Raw genomic sequence first — 22,757 nt, forward strand, 5'->3', positions numbered from 1 at the left:
AGAGCCCATAGTGCGTACCTCGATTTGAAATGTCGTCTTTCCATGTTCTCTAGAGATGCTTCCTGACCTGCTGAGTTACTCCAGCACTGTCCCCTTTTGATAATTCAAACAAGCTCTCATCTCTTCAGAAGCTCAAATTAAGTGATCATGATGTTATTCCCACACAGTCAGTAATGAAGAGAGCAGAACTGTCTGTGATGACAAGAGATGCACAGATAGATCAAGGGCATCATAGTGATGCAAACAGTTCAATCACTAGAGCAATATTCCAGGCAGTGCATGAAAAAAAGTTTACCAGAACTATCAAGGTAAAAGTCCTCCATAGATTTTGTGTCTGTCCTGGAAACTGCATATTCCTACTTTAATGCCAGCAATGACAAACCTCCCTTCAACCCACAAACCTATTTCTCTTCTCTAATCAATGTGGCACTGCTTACCTCCTCCTTGCAATATTTGCCATTTTCTTTACATCTGCCTGTTCCTGGTGGTCATACAATGTTATATTGCCTTGTAGAACACACATTTATCTACTGCCTTTTATCTTGTGAGAAGAGATGATGCAGAAGAACAGAGATCAGAAGGATTTGCAAAAATACAGACAAAGGCACCACTAAAGGGATGCAGCATTGACCGAGCTAGGCTCGATCAGTGTATAGCTATAGTCGGGTATGTTCCCTTCTTTTGGACATCGGTTGTGCTTTGAGTAGTCTTATTTTTGTCTCAGTCAGAATATCAGATGCAAGTCATACATCAGAGAATTAATCACAAAATCCCAGTTAAATTGTTTAAAAACTGAAGAATGGAAAAATAATTAAGAGGAAAGCTTGCATTTTGTGCTCTGCACAACAGAAGGCCTTGCATAAGGAAGTGAATTAGATGGGAATGATAATGCGTTTGAAATGCTGAGTATACTACATCAAGAGGGCGTCTGATGTTGAAAGACCCGAAACACCCAATGACCCCAGGTTACATCCAATCCAATCCAACTTTATTTGTTAAGCACTTTAAAACAGCCAATGTTGACCAAAGTGCTGTACAGAAGAATAAACAAGACATCATAAACAAACACCATAACAGCTCACATGAGGCATAAAAATGACATATGAAATACAACAATAAATTAAATTCACTGATGATGTGTTCAGGAGCATCAATAGATGTATTTGTATCAATCATCAAGATTCTAACAAGTTCAAGACGTGATATTCCAGCCACACTTTGAAACTTGACCAGTTTATATTCAATAGCATCACAGATCAGAGACACATCGGAATAAACTCCAAAAAAGTTAACAGATCCTTCCTGGTATTACTCTTTATTGCTCTGGCCATTGCAGTTCTCATCTTGTATAAATTCTTCCCTCTATCTTCATTCTTTGTTGGACCTTTTTACTGACAGTTCATAACCAAAGGCACTGCCCTATCTCTGAAGACAAGAACAGTTTCTCTCTGCTCACCTACACTTTAAAATCGTGACTGATGTGATATGGTTTTCTACTTTATTATCCACTATGCTTCTGTTCTTTTCACCATGCTGCCTATAGTAATCCTAAAATGTATATCCATCTACTATTCTGGCAGGTTTCATACCATTTGCGAACTTTATAATATTGCTCCCCAACATTTCTAGGTTATTAAAAATTAACGGTAAAGTAATTGATCCAAATTAACTCTTGGGGGCCTGTAAAATTGTAATCTTCTATCAGACAGCAACTTTTATCTACTCTGCCACACACATCTTAATTCTAGGATCTTCCCCTATTCCGAATTATCTTGATGAATCTCTCCTAAAAACCAATATATTCATTCACTCCCTGCTTTGGTCAAACATTTTCATTAAAAAATAGAATTTGTGGCCCGAGACAGCATTGATTACTACAGTGTCACACCACCATTCAGCTTGTGTTACCACCACCTACAAGGAGTGGAGGCAAGGAGCAAATAAGTGGCACAAACTTGATGGACAGTTTTCATTACCCCCTCCCCCGTCTAAAAGAACCAAAGCAAAATTCATTCAATTTCCCCCCGATCTCGGGATAGTTAACATCTCTTACTCAGCTTTGTCATAAATGAAACTGCAATTAACTTTCACCCTCGGGTGTCCACTAAATTAGATTTCCCACGCAACTATTCACGCAGTTATTGACGTTGCACCGAAAAGAATTTATCTTCGAATCGGCAGGATACATTTTTTTTGTGCAAGATCAATGACCTCTACACAAATGCAATCAAATCACCCCAACGTCAAGAGCCAAGAGTCAATAATGTTTTATTGTCATATGTCCCAGACAGAACACGAAATTCTTACTTGCTGCGGCAGAACGGAATATGTAAACTTAGTACACTGTAAACAATATGATAAACGAGAAAAAAAAAGAGGAAAAAATTGACAATGAAGGCTGACAGTGGTTGGCTAGGCATATGGGATAGGTGGTTTTACAAAGACAATGAAGGCTGATAGTGGCTTGTTGGATGTTAGGGGTAAGTGATCTTATATTCAGTTGACTGCAAGTATAGATGTTTGGAAATTAGGATGGGTTGCAGACACTGCTGGGCTACATATGTAGAAGGGAAGGGAAAGAATATGGGGAAGTGACGTAGTTAGAAAGTAGGCAAATATATAAAATCATAAGGGGAATAGATAGTGTGAATGGACAAAATATTTTACCCAGATGCAAATCAAGAACGATAGACCCAAGATAGAGGGGAAAGATTTTAAAATAACCCAAGTGACAACTTTTTTCACACGGAAGGGGTGGGTGTATGGAACGAGCTGCCGGAGGAGGTAGTTGAGGCAGGCGCAATAACAACAAATAAAATGCATTTTGACAGGTACATAGATAGCAACGAATTAGAGTGATATGGGCCAAACGCAGGCATGTGGGACCGACGTGGATGGGGCATCTGGGTCGGAATAGGCAAGTTGTGATGAAGGACCTGTTTCCATGCTTTGACTCTGTGGCAGAAGGTCATGAAGAGAGAATAAACAGGGAGGGAAACAAGTAGTATTGCACTACCAATCAGAGTCTGATTATAGATAGCTAATAAATGCAGTTAAGTCAGGGATGATGTTATTTCCCATCCCCCAGCCTTCGGGCTCCTCCTCCTTTTTCCTTTCTTGTCCCCGCCCACCCCCGCCCCCGATCAGTCTGAAGAATGGTTTCGGCCTGAAACGTTACCTATTTCCTTCGCTCCATAGATGCTGCTGCACCCGCTGAGTTTCTCCAGCTTTTTTGTGTAACCTTCGATTCTCCAGCATCTGCAGTTCCTTCTTGAACACTGTGTATACTCCACTGCGTTATCTCTTCAAGATATGCCTACCTTGAAGAAGTTCTCCTCTTCTCTCCGGAGACAGTTTCACAACCTCCTCTCTAACTGTCCCCCATCTGTGATCCCCCCTGCCCTCCAACTGTACGACCACATCCTTACCCAGACTCGATACCACAGCCACATCTGCTTCCTCGGGGCCTGCCTGCGCCTCCATCTCATACCCCATGGCTTCCAGCTCCAGTTCCCTACCTCCAAGTTCGGACCCCAACCGGACCATCGGTACCGACTGGCCATCCACGGCACACCCAGCAATTCTCCAACCGGGCACTGAGATCCACCCTGGCCGCGATGCGCCGGCACCAGCAGGACCTCGCATTGACACTCCCTGAACTTCAGGCCTCACTAACCCAGACCTGCAACGGACCCCAATTATATTTTATCCGCCGGAAGATCCACCTCTTCAATCAACAATTCCTGGCCCACCTGAACTCCACCAAGGACCTCAAATTATCCCGCCTCCAGGCCGCTCCCGACGCCCCGCAACACCCGCAGACTCCGGGCCCCAACTCTGCCCTGCATCGCCTGCCCGAGTCCCGCGACGCCATCTTGGCCACGAGGAGCGCCTTCAATACTCACCAGGACGCTGCCTTCACCGACCTCCACGTTGATGCTGCCGCCGACCCTCACCTGCCTACCGATGACGCCCAGCCTCGCAGCTTCGGTAACTCGGACTTTCTTCCCCCCGCCGATTCCTCCGACCCTCGCCGCCCTCTGGGACAGCCTAGCCTCATCGCCGCACCGGGCCTACCCAACGTCGCCGTCGCACTGGGCCCCCCCAATTACGCCACTGGACCGGACCTACCGGGCATCGCCGCTGGACCCGACCTACCGGGCATCGCCACTGGACCGGGGCTCTCCCAGCATGGCCGCTGCACCGCACCCGACCCATCTCGTCGCCTTCCCGGGCTGGCCGAGCCGCGCCCCGCCGACCATCCGCCCACCGGGACCTCCAACACATCGCCCGCGGACCCCGACTCAACCGCCCATCGACTCCGAACATCGGGTCCGCTGACCCTTGACCCTCGCCACTCCACCTCCCTCCAACAACCCACAGCCGTCGCCTCACCTGGAGCCTGGACTCTCCACTGGGCCTGAAGCCTTCACGCTGCTTACTCCCACTCTCCTGGGTTTGACTCCACTGGGTCCTAGTGCCAGTCGACCCAGCCTGGTCTACCTCAGTGGCAGTTCGACTGAGTCTTCCCCCACCCCCTCTAACTGTATGACCCCTGCTCTTCCCCACCCACACCACAGCCCTCTCTCACCCCCCCCACCCCACCTTGCCTCCCCACCACACATTGCCTCGTCCCCAGTCCACCCACCTGCCTTCCTCCGGCCCCAACCCCCCTCCCTGTCGGGTGTTCACCATCCCCCCCCCCCCCACCTCCCCCTTTCCAACACCGAACGGTCGGTCCTCAACAGAGGTCTTACCTTTGTCCCCCTCCGTCCCCACCTCAATGAATTCCGCGCCCACCACGACTTGGAGCGCTTCTACCGTCGCCTCCGCCTCACAGCGTACTTCCATGGCAAGGAGTCCTCGCCCCCCACTGATGACCCCTTTTCCCGTCTCCAACGCACCCCCTCCTCGTGGAACCCCCCTCGTGGCCAATTTCCGGCTTTAGAACTTTTCATCAATAACTGCCGTCGCGACATCAACCGCCTCAATTTCTCCACTCCCCTGTCTCACTCCAATCTCTCACCACATGAACGTTCTGCCATCGACTCACTCCGCAACAACCCAGATTTGGTTATCAAACCCGCTGACAAGGGAGGTGCCGTGGTAGTCTGGCGCGCCGATCTCTACAAAGCTGAGGCCACGCGCCAACTCTCGGACACCTCCTCCTACTTACCCCTGGACCATGACCCCACTGACGAGCACCAGGCCACCATCTCCAGCACCATCACCGACTTCATCCACTCCAATGCCCTACCCGACCGAGCCTCCAACCTCATCGTTCCCCAGCCCCGCACAGCCCGATTTTACCTTCTCCCTAAAATCCACAAACCTGACTGTCCCGGAAGACCCATTGTCTCTGCCTGTTCGTGCCCCACCGAACTCATTTCCAAATACCTTGACTCCATCCTATCACCCTTGGTTAAATCCCTCCCTACCTATGTTCTAGACACCTCAGACACTCTCCGTCGTCTCCGCGCATTCCATTCTCTAGGCCCTCACCCCCTCATCTTCACCATGGACTTCCAGTCACTCTACACCTCCATCCCCCACCACCATGGTCTCAAAGCCCTCCGGTTCTTCCTCGACCAGAGAAGCAATCTATACCCAGCCACTGACACTCTCCTCCGCCTAGCGGAGCTGGTCCTTACCCTCAATAACTTCACGTTCGACTCCTCCCATTTCCTCCAAATACAAGGCGTAGCTATGGGCACACGCATGGGCCCCAGCTATGCCTGCCTATTTGTAGGTTACGTCGAGCAATCCTTGTTCAATACATACCAGGGCCCCATCCCCGACCTCTACCTCCGCTACATCGACGACTGCTTTGGTGCCACCTCCTGCACCCGCACACAACTGACTGACTTCATCCACTTCACCACTAACTTCCATCCGGCACTCAAATACACCTGGACCATTTCCGACACTTCCCTACCATTCCTTGACCTCACTATCTCCATTGCAGGTGATAGACTTCTGACCGACATACACTATAAACCCACTGACTCCCATGGCTATCTGGACTACACTTCTTCCCACCCTGCTTCCTGTAAGGACTCCATTCCCTACTCCCAATTCCTCCGTCTACGCCGCATCTGCTCCACGGATGAGGCGTTCCACACCAGGACATCTGAAATGTCCTCATTATTCAGGGAACGGGGGTTCCCCTCCTCCACCATAAATGAGGCTCGCACCAGGGTCTCTTCCATACCCCGCAACACTGCTCTCTCTCCCCATCCCCCCACTCGCAACAAGGGCCGAGTCCCCCTAGTCCTCACCTTTCACCCCACCAGCCGTCACATACAAAAAGTAATCCTCCGTCAGTTTCGCCACCTCCAACGTGACCCCACCACTCGCCACATCTTCCCATCTCCCCCCATATCTGCCTTCCACAAAGACCGCTCCCTCCATAACTCCCTTGTCAATTCTTCCCTTCCCTCTCGTACCACCCCCTCCCCGGGCACTTTCCCTTGCAACCGCATGAGATGCAACACTTGTCCCTTTACCTCCCCCCTCAACTCCGTTCAAGGATCCAAGCAATCGTTCCAGGTGCGACAGAGGTTTACCTGCATCTCTTCCAACCTCATCTATTGCGTCCGCTGCTCTAGATGTCAGCAGATCTATATTGGTGAGACCAAGCGGAGGTTGGGCGATCGTTTCGCCGAACACCTTCGCTCGGTCCGCAATAACCAAGCTGACCTCCCGGTGGCTCAGCACTTCAACTCCCCCTCCCACTCCGTCTCTGACCTCTCTGTCCTGGGTCTCCTCCATGGCCACAATGAGCAGCACCGGAAATTGGAGGAACAGCACCTCATATTCCGTTTGGGGAGTCTGCATCCTGGGGGCATGAACATCGAATTCTCCAAATTTTGTTAGTCCTTGCTGTCTCCTCCCCTTCCTCAGTCCCCCTGCTGTCTCCTCCAATCCCCCATCCTTCGGGCTCCTCCTACTTTTTCCTTTCTTGTCCCCGCCCACCCCCCCCGCCCCCGATCAGTCTGAAGAAGGGTTTCGGCCCGAAACGTTGCCTATTTCCTTCGCTCCATAGATGCTGCTGCACCCGCTGAGTTTCTCCAGCTTTTTTGTGTACCTTAAACATGATGTTATTTTCTCCTGACATTAAGGTAGCATCCTTCAATTATGGGGCTCTAGGGAGACTGTCAGATGTACAGTATCTGATCTGACAATGCAAGGATCACATGGGGGAAAGCTCTGTAAAAAAGGCTGAAACAACTACTGTGATTTTTTTTACAAATAAGACAAGTGGAAATACCTGATAGACCTTGAGCTATTAATCATGGAGCAATGCTTTGTTGGATTGTTGAAAAATTATGATCTGTATGAAGCAAAGGGAGGAACCCAGGGGTCAGGCATCATCTGTAGAGGGACTGGACAGGAAATATTTTGGGTTAGGACCCGTCTCCAGACAGACAAGTCACAACCAGAAGCGTTGCCTGTCTATTCCCTGTTGCACTCTGTCCAGACTATGTGCAGAGAATGTGCTAAAATACTATTGTGCTAAAAATGACCGATAACCAGTTCCAGAATATTAAGTGAGTACAATGAATTGACGATGCTATCCAAATACAAATGGTAAATCACAATGGGAGAAATTAAAGGCATTATCACTGGAGCAAGGACATTTTGTGGCAAAGTATGTGGTATCCTAGATGATGGTAGCTTTATATGAGAATGAAGATACACAGCTAACGGTGAATAAAAGATTGAGTGAAGAGGTGAAATTGCTCAGGAGACCTAGAAGCCAATGACAAAAAAACCCATAAAAGTAGAACAAGACAGAGAATGCAAGTACGAGAAAATTCTACAGTAAGGATTGTGAGCCTGTGGAAATCAATGCACGAGTTAATGATTGAGATCAAGATGATTAGAGTTCACCAGTTTCTCTCCAGATTTCCCACACAACAATATTAAGATATTAACACAAGATTATTAAGGGTTTGGACACGCTAGAGGCAGGGAACACGTTCCCGATGTTGGGGGAGTCCAGAACTAGGGGCCACAGTTTAGGAATAAGGGGTAGGCCATTTAGAATGGAGACGAGGAAACACTTTCTCACAGAGAGTTGTGAGTCTGTGGAATTCTCCGTCTCAGAGAGACCGGTTCTCTGGATACTTTCAAGAGAGAGCTAGATAGGGCTCTTAAAGATAGCAGAGTCAGGGGATATGGGGAGAAGGCAGGAACGGGGTACTGATTGGGGATGATCTGCCATGATCACATTGAATGGCGATGCTGGCTCCAAGGGCCGAATGGAATACTCCTGCACCTATTGTTTACTGTCTAAGACTTTTGTTCCTGATTCTGGGCATCACATCACAGGATATCAAGGTATTGGAGTAGATGGAAGTTCATTCAAATTAAAGCAGGTATGTTGGACTTAAACAGAAATTAATTTTATGATGGAAGTGAGATCAAGTGAAAAAGATTGAAAAATGAATGGTTTTGCAACAACAAATGAAGTTAAACTGTTTACAGTAGTAGAGGGGATGGGATATAAAAGTTAATATGTGGTGAGAATTTTGAGTAAAACAAAATTTCATCTATTTCAAATAACTGACACAAGTAGTGGGTCAAATAGTCTGCTGTACTATATGGTTCTTTGAATTTAACGGGACACAATTCCAATGTATATGTGTACAAGAAAGCAGTTTTTCTTTATAATCATTCATTCTGTCGTATGACGACACTGAGGTCTCTCCAAGAACACAGTTATATTTAATCAAATGTAAATAGCTTTGTTTTGCAATCAGCAACGAGAGTCGAATTAGTACAAGCTGCTTCCTTCTCTACTAGAATCACAATATACATTACATTGATGTTCATGTAGGTATAATGAGACCACCAACATCCTTTGGTGTGTACTGTGCTCACTACCGATTCCCTTTAGTCTTTTATAATTTACAGAACAGCCGGTACCAAGATGATAATGTCAGCTTTCAGAATGTAATGACAGTGCAAAAGCAAATTTTCCACTGGGTTAATGAACCAACACCACGAACAGTGTCCCCAATTGCACTTGGACCAAATGCTTTCTCCTGAGTGTGATGCAGACAGCACAGCTGTGGTACTCATCCCTGCCTCTCTCTCACACACGGAAGGAAAGAAATCTGGCGTCATTATCCACCCTGGGCTAAATTCAACTCCAAAACCTCAAAGTGCTCAACACTTAACTGATTCTTTAGATCAGGAAGAATTAAGGGCAGACAGTGATGTCCATATCCTGTTATACATTTTTTGTTAAAGAATATTTATTTTAATTTTATTGCACATTGGACAAATGAAGCAACAGTAAACCCTCAAGTCAGCTCCCCCATTTAATTGTCGTTGTTGATCTGATTGTAACCTCAACACCAGATTGATTTGCACATTGGAGGCCTGCAAGGCACAAGTGAGCCACGCACAGCAAAAGGAGTCCTGTGGGCTGAGCAAGGAAAGGGACGACGGTTTGCGGGACGATCACAATGGATGCAAGAGTTGCAACAGGCCCTTGAGGCCAGCGGCAGCTGGGACTGTAAAATAGCATCTCTTGCTTAAAGACTATTCTGTACATTCTGTACCAACCGGGGGATTGTGCTTATGTATGGCGATAGTCAAGCTGAGCTGTGTGCAAAAAAGGTATTTCACTGCACCCTGGTAAAGAAACCATTGAGATACTGCAACCAAATACAAATGCATGGGACCATGCTAAATTTGCCAACAATGGTTTCAAAAAAGGTGAAAGGGCAGAGACGAAGTGTATCCCACCCCTCAGTTTTGTCCAATTTGGAATTATTCAAGGACACGGTGGTGACTCCAGGAATGCGTGGGACAAGTCAGCACTGCTGCTCACCAGCTGTCCTCTATGCAGCAGCCAGCTTGCCAAAATGTAAGAACAAAGGGAGCAATAAATTGTATTGGTGACTGCTTGCTCATGTCAGTGACCTTCATAACCTTTCTTATTCCCATTGATTGCTCGGATTGTTGTTTTTTCAACTGGAACTACATTCAGAAAGAATTAACAAAATAGCATACTAATTAAAGTTGGTACTGGAATGTGAGAACAATCTCTGAAATAAAAATGTAGAAAAAAGGTGCTATGGCCATTCGGCCCTTCGAGCCAGCACCACCATTCAATCTGATCATCCAGAATCAGTACAGTGTTCCTGCTTTTTCCTCCCACACCCCTTGATTCCGCAAGCCCTAAGAGCTCTATCTAACTCTCTTTTAAATACATCCCGTGAATTCGCCTCCACTGCCTTCTGTGGCAGAGATTTGTACAGATTAACAGCTCTCTGGCTGAAAACGGTTTTCCTCATCTCAATCCTAAATGGCCTACACTTATCCTTCAACTGTGACCCTGGTTCTGGAGTCCCCCAACACCAGGAACATTTTTCCTGCATCTAGCCTGTCCAATCCCTTAAAATGTTTTATGTTTCTATAAGATTCCCTCTCATCCTTCTAAATTCCAGTGAATACGGAGGAGGAGCCATCTTGGGGAGCGGCTGCTAACCAGCAGCCGTCCGTTTAATTTGTTTAAAAAAAAAAGTTTTGAGTAAGTCCTGTGTTTCGTCCGTTGGAGAAATTGACTTTTTAATGTGGGGGATAGGGGGCAATTCTACTTCTAGGTCCCTACCTGGTCGGTGAGGCAGCTTTTTCTCCGAGCTGCCCGTCGACCCGTCCTCGTGGCCTACCAGCGGGCTTGGAGCGCCATTTCCTGGCGGGGACCGCCTAGCACCTCGGCTTCGGTGGCGGCACAGCGCTGCAGCGCTTTCGTGGAGCGGAGCGGAGCGGGCGATACCTTGCCTGGGTCGCTGCGCTGGATCGACGCGCTGGAGCTCCAGTGAGCTGTGACCGCCGAGTTCAACACCTCCGGGCTGCAGGTCTGCGGAGCGGGTGGCGCTGACTTTAACATCGGGAGCCTGGGTGCTCCAAACCGGCGCGGCCTTGTCGGCTTTGGAAGCCGCGGTCCCCAGTCAGGAAGCGGACGTTCCAGGTGGTCCAGCCGCTGAGAGGACTCTCCCGACGCCGGTGAGAACGGCCAGGAACATCGGGCCTCCATAGAGGCAATTGCGGTGGCCTCAATAGGCCTGACTTTGGGTGAACTGGGGATGGGGACTGGACATTGTGCCTTCCCTCACAGTGGTAACCACTGTGGGGGGATGATTTTTTTTTGGTCTGTAAGTAAACCTGTTAGTCTTTGTCCAAGATGGCTGTCGGAAGGAGAGTGGACGCTGGCGCGCTTTAGCTGCTGCTGCTCTCTCTTCACACTGTGTTTTTGATTTTTTTGTTTTTGGACTGGATTCTGTTTTTAATTTGTGTCTCTGTGATGTCTTTATTATTTATTTTATTCTAATTATATGTTTTATTATTCTTGTTAATCTCTGTAAGATGTCTTTGAGATTTCTGAAAGGCGCCCAAAAATAAAATTTATTATTATTATTAAGATCCCCTCTCATCCTTCTAAATTCCAGTGAATACAAGCCCAGTCAATCCATTCTTTCATCATATGTCAGTCCCGCCATCCTAGGAATTAACCTGGTGAACCTACGCTGCACGCCCTTAATAGCAAGAATGTCCTTCCTCAAATTAGGAGACCAAAACTGCACACACTACACCAGGTGCGGTCTCACCAGGCCCCAGTACAACTGCACTAGGACCTCCCTGCTCCTATACTCAAATCCTCCCGCTATGAAGGCCAACATGCCATTTGCTTTCTGCTGTACCTGCATGCTTACTTTCAGCAACTGATATAACCATATAACCATATAACAATTACAGCACGGAAACAGGCCATCTCGACCCTTCTTGTCCGTGCCAAACACGTATTCTCCCCTAGTCCCATATACCTGCGTTCAGACCATAACCCTCCATTCCTTTCCCGTCCATATAACTATCCAATTTATTTTTAAATGATAAAAACAAACCTGCCTCCACACCTTCACTGGAAGCTCATTCCGCGCAGACACCACTCACTGAGTAAAGAAGTTCCCCCTCATGTTACCCCTAAACTTCTGTCCCTTAATTCTCAAGTCATGTCCCCTTGTTTGAATCTTCCCTACTCTCAATGGGAAAAAGCTTATCCACGTCAACTCTGTCTATCCCTCTCATCATTTTAAAGACCTCTATCAAGTCCCCCCTTAACCTTCTGCACTCCAAAGAATAAAGACCTAACTTGTTCAATCTTTCTCTGTAACTTAGTTGCTGAAACCCAGGCAACATTCTAGTAAATCTCCTCTGTACTCTCTCTATTTTGTTGACATCCTTCCTATAATTAGGCGACCAAAATTGTACACCATACTCCAAAATTGGCCTCACCAATGCCTTGTACAAATTTAACATTACACCCCAACTTCTATACTCATGAATGTACAAGGAGGTCTCGTTGTACCTCCCCTTTTCCTAATCCGAAATAATTCAGATAATAATCTGACATCTTGTTCTTGCCACCAAAGTGGATAACCTCACATTTATCCACATTATACTGCATCTGCCATGTATCTGCCTGCTCATCTATCCAAGTCACCCTGCAGCCTTATAACATCCTCCTTACAGCTCACACTGTCATTCCAGCTGTGTCATCCACAAACTTGGAGATGTTCCATGCGATATTTGAACTCGTATACTACATTTTGAGGACTGAAAGTGAACATTACCTGAAATCACTGCAATCTTGGAAGATCCATGCTCCTCCTTAGCGATCCGTTCAGCCTCCTCCATTAATAGCATTCCAAAACCCTAATGGGGAAGAAAAACAGAATGCAGAAGATAAGCAAAGGCGTCTTCTGGAGAAGTTGGCATCAGAATCAGAGCGGACAAGATGCAGTTGTACAGGGTCTTGGTGAGACCACACCTGGAGTATAGCGTATAGTTTTGGTCTCCAAATCTGAGGAAGGACATTATTGCCATAGAGGGAGTGCAGAGAAGGTTCACCAGATTCCTGGAATGTCAGGACTTTCATATGAAGAAAGACTGGATAGACTCGGCTTGTACTCGCTAGAATTTAGGAGATTGAGGTGGGGGGGATCTTATAGAAACTTACAAAATTCTTAAGAGGTTGGACAGGCCAGATGCAGGAAGATTGTTCCCGATGTTGGGGAAGTCCAGGACAAGGGGTCACAGCTTAAGGATAGCGGGGAAATCCTTTAGGACCGAGATGAGAAAAATATTTTTCACACAGAGAGTGGTGAATCTCTGGAACTCTCTGCCACAGAAGGTAGTTGAGGCCAGTTCATTGACTATATTTAAGAGGGAGTTAGATGTGGCCCTTGTGGCTAAAGGGATCAGAGGGTATGGAGAGAAGGCTGGTACGGGATACTGAGTTGGATGATCAGCCATGACCATATTGAATGGCGGTGCAGGCTCGAAGGGCCGAATGGCCCACTCCTGCACCTATTTTCTATGTTTCTATGTTCAGCCCAAAAGATCCATGCCAGCTCTTTGAATGAGAATTGCAAAATGACAATTCTGCTATCCCTTTCTGTTAATCTTTTACATTTGTGTTTTACAAATGTTTATTAATTCTCTTTTACTTTATCCTTTGATCACTCTTTTCACCAGATACTGGACATCGTTACAGTAAATCTAATGTGGGATTTGCTTAAAGTAAATTAAAGAATTCCTTACTGGAGATGAAAACCAGAGCATTCTGCAACTTAATGATACATTTTAATAAGTATCCAATATATTAGTAGAAATGTCAGTCTACCATGTGACAGGGTCACTTTTTTATTTAGTTACAGTTTGCACGTCTCATTGACAGCATTTAATGCCATCTCTCATTTCTTCTGAGAAGGTGTTTGTGAGCCACTTTCCTGGAAGCAGTTAATCCTTTTTGTTAAGGTCCTTTCACAATGTTGTTAGGTACGGTCTTCCACACACCTGCTGTTTTTACCCTAGTGGTAGAGGTTATGGTTTTGGTAGGTGTGGTAGAAGCTTTGGTAAGGGACTGGAATTCATTTTCACTGTAAACGTGGTCATACTTAGGGTTGTACATGGAGTGTCTATCAAGGTGACTGCTTTGCCCTGGAGGTTAACTTTTAGTGCTGTTGGAGCTGCACTCATCCAAGGAAGTACAGCATTTCATCATGTTCCTGATTCATGCCCTCAAGGTGAATGAAGTGGTGAGTCACAGGACAGCAGAGTTAAGTTTCTGATTAGTGATGAGTGGTGGCTGCTGTGGAAGGGGGATAGTGATGGCAATGCCATTGAATGTTATGGGCAAGTGGCAGAAACTGCTGTTACCAGAGATGATCACATCTTGGGACTTACAAATGTAACTTGTCCATATCTTGATTCGTACCCGAATGTCATTCAGACCTTGCTGCATAGAGGCATGGACTGCTTCATTTCTGAGAAATTGCAAGTGAATATTAACGTTGTCAACATCCCCACTCTGAACCAAGGATGGATGGATTGGGCCCAGGACACTGTCCTGGGAACCACAGATACTGGAAAACGTCCTTGAATCCCAACAACTAAAGTTGTCTCACACTTCTGGCATTACAATGAATAACCATTTTCTGCACATCATTTTTTTTAATAGCAGACCACCTGTACCAGCAGTCAGTTGTATGGGATTAAAGCCACCCACATTCTTCATTCTTACCTGATGCTGGAATTTGGAAGGATCCCTTGCACTAACAGGTACCACGCTGCCATAAACATGAAGCTCTCGCACAATAGAGACCCCTCCTTTTAACTCAGCCCTGAATGTTTCCTCAGAACACTTCCGTAAGCGGAGCAATCCGATCAGAATGTCTTGCTCAGGATCTTCATATGACAGGAACGTTTCCCAGCCATCATTTGCAACGTAATCTCTTCTCACCAGTTCCACCTGAAAAATAAGATCATACACTCAAACCGTGATCAGACTATTAAATTAATCACCTTCAGATCCTCCCACAACAGGTGGATGGCCATATCATTAGAAACCATTATTTGTTCAGTGTGGCATGAAGTAGAATATAGTAATCCTAACATAGAGATGGTCTGTCTGACCTGTTGAGTGTGTGAAGGTGATTATCTTCTTAATCCATATGCCTGCTCCTTTGTGCATCTCTTTATTATATTTTTTTCCTCCCACCTCTCTTAATATTCTTACCATATTCTTAAACAGTAACACAATCACAGCTTCAATCAGGAAATGCTACTGTGCATTCCGCAGGTTGTATCTCCTTGTCCCGTGCTCTGGCTACCAGAAGAACTAATTTTCTCTGTATTCATTACATCAAATCCTGGCATTTTAGGTATCTTGATCAATCACTTGTTACCTTCTATAAATCTAATGCAATAGTAAGCTAGCTTCTAAAACTCCTTTGAAAAATAAGCTGGGGTGCAGCATGATGATAAATGAACAAAAGGGATGCCAGATCAACAATAAATAGTTGGAGAAAGCTGAATGGGTTAAATACTAATTTAACCCATTCTGACAAATCATGGTACAAAAGCCTGATTACCCAAGCTACTCGTGAATGAATTCAGGCCAATTATGCTCTCAGGAACAGATAGTTTCTTCCCCTTAACTGACTGGGATCCCTTTGGGATCATCAGAGCCCATCACTGTTTGGTGGCAGTATTCCTTTTTGACTTCACTCCTTATCTGTGAGCTGCAGCTGAACATTTTCCCCACCAGAGGATTGACAATTGAAAGTTAGAACAGAAATGAAAGATGTGCAGCTGCAGCTTAACCAGCCCTGCAGCTTCAGTCAGAGTTTGATGCTCCTTTATCACTTAAACTGTTTTCTTTCATCCTGAGAGAACATGGACTTTAAACTGATAACCTGAACATAATGAAAGTAATAAAATAGTGAAATGTACCATGGGTAAAAGAGGAGAGGAAGGGATGGGAGGAGGATATGGAGAGCAAATGCCAAACAGTTTACTCTAACTTCCAAGAACTACTGCAAGCAGTAATGACAAAGCTTCCCACAACTTTTAGGACTGAGATGAGAAAAACATTTTTTACACAGAGAGTGGTGAATCTCTGGAATTCTCTGCCACAGAATGTAGTTGAGGCCAGTTCATTGGCTATATTGGTTAGATGTGGCCCTTGTGGCTAAAGGGATCAGGGGGTATGGAGAGAAAGCAGGTACAGGATACGGAGTTGGATGATCAGCCATGATCATATTGAATGGCGGTGCAGGCTCGAAGGGCCGAATGGCCTACTCCTGCACCTACTTTCTATGTTGACAATATCCTTCTTGTTTATCCTCTCATTGGTGTTGCCCACGATTCTAGAAGACTGAACAAATGGCATGTGGCACAGACTTATACAGAATAAATTTAGCAGTGTAGGTCATACATCATTAAACAAACTTACCTTGAATAACACAATAGGCAAACTGGCCACTTGAGCAACGTTTGACTATCCACAATTCAGTCCCTGAGTCCCTCTCTGCCACATAGATAAAACTGAGAGCTGATGACAGGTAATTTGGGTAAAAAGGTGAGCACAAACATAATTTACCCGAGTTAAACAATAAGTAGCTGGAGGATCTCAGCAGGTTAGGCAGCATCTGCGGAGGGAACATTTCGGAGAGCACCGTGTCATATCAAGAGCTATAGTTACCTGATACGGTCGGACTTTATGATGAATTTCCTGGATCCCAACCTCTCTTGTCCGAACATCTCGACACTGAAAGCAGTACAGACAAAATCAACACATTTCTGGTGTAAACAGTGGGCACACCTGAAGAATTGCCTATTCAAATCCAAGGCAGCTTTAGATTCAGATTCAGATTTAACTTTAATTGTCATTGTCAGTGTACAGTACAGAGACAACGAAATGGAGTTAGCATCTCCCTGGAAGGGCGACATAGAATATGATTTCAATAAATAAATTTATTTACATTTATACAGACATAGTGTTTTTCCTGTGGGAGGAGTGTCCGGGGGGGGGGGGGGTGGGGGTGATTGGCAGTCACCGAGGTACATTGTTGAGTAGTGTGACAGCCGCAGGGAAGAAGCTGTTCCTCGACCTGCTGGTCCGGCAACGGAGAGACCTGTAGCGCCTCCCGGATGGGAGGAGGGTAAACAGTCCATGGTTGGGGTGAGAGCAGTCCTTGACAATGCTGAGCGCCCTCCGCAGACAACGCTTGCTTTAGACAGACTCAATGGAGGGGAGCAAGGAACCGGTGATGCGTTGGGCAATTTTCACCACCCTCTGCAGTGCTTTCGGGTCGGAGACAGAGCAGTTGCCATACCATACTATGATACAGTTGGTAAGGATGCTCTCGATGGTGCAGCGGTAGAAGTTCACCAGGATCTGAGGAGACAGATGGACCTTCTTCAGTCTCCTCTCAGGAAGAAGAGACGCTGGTGAGCCTTCTTGACCAGAGTTGAGGTACTGTGGGTCCAATTCTGTCAATTTCCGAACTAGCATTTAAGTTGTTCTCCATTTCCCGATCAAAATCATGTTATAACCATTCCGGTCCGTGTAACGCAAAAAGTGTTCCCTAATTCATCACTCGTGTTATATCCAATTGTGTTATGTAAACACACATTATAGCAGAACTCCTGTAACCAGAAACAATCAATGTTTGAATTAACTTAATGGCCATGCCTGCAAGGTGGATGTGGAAAGAATGGTTCAAGTAATGGGAGAGTCTAGGACCAGAGGGCACAGTTTCAGAATAAAAGGATGGACCTTTGCATTAGAGATAAGGAGGAATTCCTTTAGTAAGAGGATGGTGAATCTGTGGAATTCATTGCCACCTTCTGCTGTGGAGGCCAAGACATTGGGCAGAGACTGATAGGTTCTTGATTAGGAAGGGTGTCAAAGGTTAAGGGGAGAAGGCAGGAGATTGGGGTTGAGGGGGGAAAATAGATCAGTCATGAACGAATGGGAGAGTCGTCTCGATGGGCTAATGTTGCTCCTATGTTTTATGGTCTTAAGATCCTCTGGCAAAGAGAATCCTAAAGATTCACCTTCTGAGTGAGAAGATTTCTCCACATGTCAATCCACAACGGTTTATCACTTATTTTCAAACTGTGTCCCCTGCTCCTAGATACCTCAACCAGGGATATCATACTCCCTGCATCTAGCCTGTCGCATACAGCAACAATTTTGCAAGCTTTAGCAAGCAATATTTGCCGAGTGGTGTCATGTTATTGAATTATTTATTATGTGACACATTTTGATACATCTTCATAAAATCATTAATAAAATCAGAAGAAAATGTCCTTTCTCTGCCGTACCTCAGTTCCCCAGTCTTTCATCCTGGCCAGGGACAGTTCCCGCAGATTTCCATGTTCCACCCCAGAGCTGACCAGAGGCATTGGGATATCTCTGCAAATAACAAATACAAAATTATTCACTACATACACATATTCATCATACTATCTACAGCTCAATCTATTTGGTAAAACCAACATTTTCCAGTCTTCGATAAAACCAGTAAATGTTGGAAATATTCAGAGCAAGCAGCAGCGCCTGTGGTCTTTTCAAGGAGCTGTGCACTTGTCAGATGTCAAACCTCTTGCCATAAACTGCTGGATTTGTTGGCTGTATCATGCATTTTCTGCTCTTATTTCAGACGACAGGGAGCGACAGAAAGGAATCAGAAATCTAAGCATGTTTATCTTTTGCAACAACCAAGTAGCATGGATGAGGCTTATTCCTCACCTTATATCAAGCATTGGCAGGATTCTGCAATTAAATAAAGGGATGCCTCCACTGTTCATCAGTGTTTACTAGCATTTACAGAGCAGGTGCCCAGCTGAAATTTAAAGAACCCATATCTTGGCTCAAATGATCCCTTTTGCATTTGCCAGTTTATGGAGCTTCACTCAGGGATTCAGCATCTGTAATCCAGGGCATTTTAGTTCCATATACTGGGAAGAGACTGCATTATTTGAGATGCTGTTTTTAGAAAAACAAAAATGAGTTAAACAAAGGCCCTATCATCTTCAAGATGTATAAATAGAATATATTTTAAAGAATGGCCCAGCATCTCTTCTGTTGTCCTTGGCAACATGTATCACTCTAAATCAATAAAGATATCTTGTCCTTTGTCAGATCTTGCTGTGTGCAAATTGGCTGAAATTCTGTTACACTACAGCAATACTTCTTCAGTCTCAGTAGCATGTACTAGAAGTTCTCTATAACATGATAGTTGTGTTGCTAAGAAACCAGTGTTGTAGAAAATCATGTTATAAAGGCAAATGTGTCAATGGAGGAAAGGGGGTTAGGGGCTAAACACCAAAACTCACAATAACAATTATTTTTCTTGCCAGATTTTCAAAAATAAAGATCTTTTTAATAGCAAAAAGTTTATTTTTGTTACTGCAAACAAAAATATGAAAAGCTGTTTAATAGAATATCGTTGCATAATTGTTAAAAGAAGTGATTGTCAATTTTAATGGCCACCTGCAGTTAAAGTAGCAGCAATGTTCTTAAGAGACAGTGGTGTCAGAATATCGAGTGGAAGTTATATGGAAATGGGGTTTCCCTCCTATACAGTTCAAATTCAAGGCAGCTTTTTTCTGTACATAGTCAATTTCCAAAGTAACAAATGTCTATAACACAGGTTTCTTATGAACACAACTATCATCAATTTGGTATTAATGCAAATGGTATTCGCTAATTCATTAATCACATTATATCCAATTTGTGCTATGGAAACATGTTACAGCAAAGCTTACTGTAACAGTCAAAGTCTGAAAAAAAATGTAAGATGAAATGGTGGAAGAAGACGTGCTTCCATTTAGATTATATAAATGAGGTAAATGAGGGTGTTTGCTGAAATACAATGGAGAAAAAAGAACAGAGACAGAAAGAGCTGCTTCAGGTGTTGTAATGGAGACCATATCTGAACGCCTCCTGACCCACAACACAGGTCATTAAACCAGAGTAGAGATCTTGAATGACAGCAATCCCTGGAAGGGAATGTTCAGTCTACAGAATAAGCTTGATCAGCATCACTACAAGTAGATGGAGGGAATCATTCTAATAATTGATGGAGGAGGATGAGGGGGTGGTGCGGGAGTGAAGGTTTGGGATATTCCTCCACTTAATATCTATCATTTATTGTACCAGAGTTTGAACATCCCCTTGGCTTGATTTCTCCTGTGATTTCCACATCTACATCAAGATTCACAAGTGTCACAGCAATTGCTCACCTTCAGCAATGAGTTTTATTTCAAATTGTCAATACAAAACTTACACAGAACTGAAATAATGACCTTCCATGAAACAGCTACTTTATCACGTATGTACTTGAAAAAATGGTGACCCAAATGCCAGTTCAGATGGATCAAAAGACACTGAATACAAGAGACATAATAACAGACTTACTTTAATATACAGACATCAGAGAAAGGTGGCAATTTATGAGCAGGAGACCAATAAATTTAGAATGCTGCAAGTGGTAAGGGAATATCATTCTTTACGCAGTCCATTTTAACAGTGACAATAATTTCTATTTTTCAAAGGACCAATATTCTATTAGGTTTAAAGAAAATTCAAGCACGATTCACAGTACAGAATACAATGATCATTCGTCAACAGATTGCTTTATGGCCAGTATAATATATATATATTTATCAATCCCTAAAGAACAAAATACCCAGCTAACTGTGCAATTCTTGGTCATTACTGTGGGTGCAATGCACCCTTCTATCTCATTATGTCATGTGGAAATTAAATTTCTTTAAATTGTTTTTGATGCATTAAAGACCCATGATATGAAAACAAAAGCCATATGGAACAGTAAGTTGCAAAGAGATAAAGACATTTTAAATGAACGAGTAAAAACTGTGGCAAAAAAAGAATTCAATTTAGTGCAGAGCGAAGCTGTGCATTTTGATACAAAGAAGAAACACCCAATTTCCATAAGGCAGAGACTGGGATCGATGGAAGAAATAGAAAGTTAATTATTTTGTGAATGCAGCTTAAAGTTAAGGTGCTAATATAAAGAACCACTCAAGAATTGACCATTTTTTAGCTTTGAAAAACTCCTTTGTTGCTTTAGCAGTATGTTTGGGATAATTGTCTTGCTGTAGAATGAACTTCCGGTATTTGTTTGAACTTGAGCAGATAGGATGTGTCTACACACTTCAAAATTCATTATGCTACTACCATCAGCAGTTGTACCATCAATGAAGATAAGTGAGCCAGTACCTTCAGCAGCCATACATGCCCAGGCCATAACACCATCGTGTTTCACAGATGGGGTGGTATGCTTTGGATCTTGGGCAGTTCCTGGGGATATTAGGGATTTTTCTTTATTAGAAACATAGAAAATAGGTGGAGTAGGCCATTCGGCCCTTTGAGCCTGCACCGCCAATCAATATGATCATGGCTGATCATCCAACTCAGTATTATAGAGAGAATTCTTCTGTCATCAGCTGTGGAGGTCTTCCTTGGCCTGCCAGTCCCTTTGCAATTAGTAAGCTACCAGTGCTCTCTTTCTTGTTAATGATGTTACAAACAGTTGATTTTGGTAAGCTTAAGGTTTGGCTGATGTCTCTAACAATTTTATTTTTGTTTCTCAGTCTCATAATGGCTTCTTTGACTTTCATTTGAACAACTTTGGTCCCCATGTTGATAAACAGCAATAAACGTTTCCAAAGGTGATGGAAAGACTGGAGGAAAGACTAGGTGCTGAGAGCTCTCTTATACCTGCATTAAGAAGGCATTTAAACACACCTGAACAATTACAAAGACCTGTGAAGCCATGTGTGCCAAACATTATGGTGCCCTGAAATGGCGGGACTATGTATAAACACAGCTGCAATTTCTACATGGTGAAACCAAAATGTATAAAAATACTCTTTAATAAAATCTGACAATGTGCACTTTAACCACATGTGATTTTTTTCTATTACAAATCTCAAATTGTAGAGTACAGATGCAAATAAATAAATGATGGGTCTTTGTCCCAAACATTATGGAGGGCACTGTATAAAGCAGGAGAAATGGCGTCTATCCTCCAGAACCGCCACACTGGTCTTAAGATGTTACAAATGGACTTAGTGGAACCACTCTCCAGGAGTTAGAACATTACTATGACCAAAGCAAGAAACATTCAAGGAGCATCACATCACCTTCACCCCAGACCCGTATCAGATAACTGGATGTTGAGATAGAGGAGCACCCAAGAAGACTTGAGCCACATTAGTTGACCACTAAAAGATCTAACCGAATATTATTACTATTTCAACTTTCCAATGTTTTGTCGCAAGTCGCAATGGACCAGAATGTACTTCAGGACGCACAACCCGGTCAACCGTCCTTGGGCCCTGCCGATCAACACACCATTGCGCTGAAGCTACGTACCCTGTGAACCGACGTGCCCGAAATCTGGCTTGACCAGGCCGAGGCACAGTTTGCACTGCGGGGTGTGACAGCAGATACAACTAAATACTATTATATTATCAGCGCCCTCGACCAGGCCTCTGCACAATGGCTTAAGCCCTTTCTCCGCACCCCCGGTTGGCTAATAAATATGAGGCCCCTAAGGCCCTACTCGTATGTAAGTTTGGCCTCAGCGAGGCCGAGCGGGCGACCCAAATCTTGCGGATGACTGGCCTGGGTAACCGCTGGCCCTCGGCTCTGCTGGGCGATATAGAATAGAATAGAATAGTTTCTTTATTGTCATTGCGACATGAACCATGTACAACAAAATTTAAAAATGTCAGTCAGTCAGTGCACCATTCAAACATTTCTAAAAGCTAACGATACATACAAGGTAAAATATTAAAAAAAGATAAACTAAAATAAATATCATGAAAATAGCACGCATAAACACCCAACCCTACATCCT

The 22,757-nt window shown here is 44.5% G+C and overlaps 1 protein-coding gene across 2 annotated transcripts in view; it reads right to left on the reverse strand.

Moving 5' to 3' along the window:
* elp3 (elongator acetyltransferase complex subunit 3) overlaps window positions 1-22,757 on the reverse strand; it is a 79,847-nt gene that overhangs the window by 16,801 nt on the left and 40,289 nt on the right. The window contains exons 11-15 of one of the 2 annotated variants that reach the window (XM_055635210.1): window positions 18,190-18,280; window positions 16,562-16,627; window positions 14,600-14,827; window positions 12,647-12,729; window positions 9,538-9,577 (exon numbers count right to left, since the gene is read on the reverse strand). In XM_055635210.1, the coding sequence (XP_055491185.1) occupies window positions 9,553-9,577; window positions 12,647-12,729; window positions 14,600-14,827; window positions 16,562-16,627; window positions 18,190-18,280 (493 nt within the window). In that variant the 3' untranslated portion in view covers window positions 9,538-9,552. Of the gene's footprint in view, window positions 1-9,537; window positions 9,578-12,646; window positions 12,730-14,599; window positions 14,828-16,561; window positions 16,628-18,189; window positions 18,281-22,757 lie in introns of those variants that run through there. The other variant, XM_055635209.1, reaches the window with a different exon arrangement.

The sequence above is a fragment of the Leucoraja erinacea genome, chromosome 5 (genome assembly GCF_028641065.1).
Source record: "Leucoraja erinacea ecotype New England chromosome 5, Leri_hhj_1, whole genome shotgun sequence".
In the NCBI taxonomy this organism is placed as follows: domain Eukaryota; kingdom Metazoa; phylum Chordata; class Chondrichthyes; order Rajiformes; family Rajidae; genus Leucoraja; species Leucoraja erinaceus.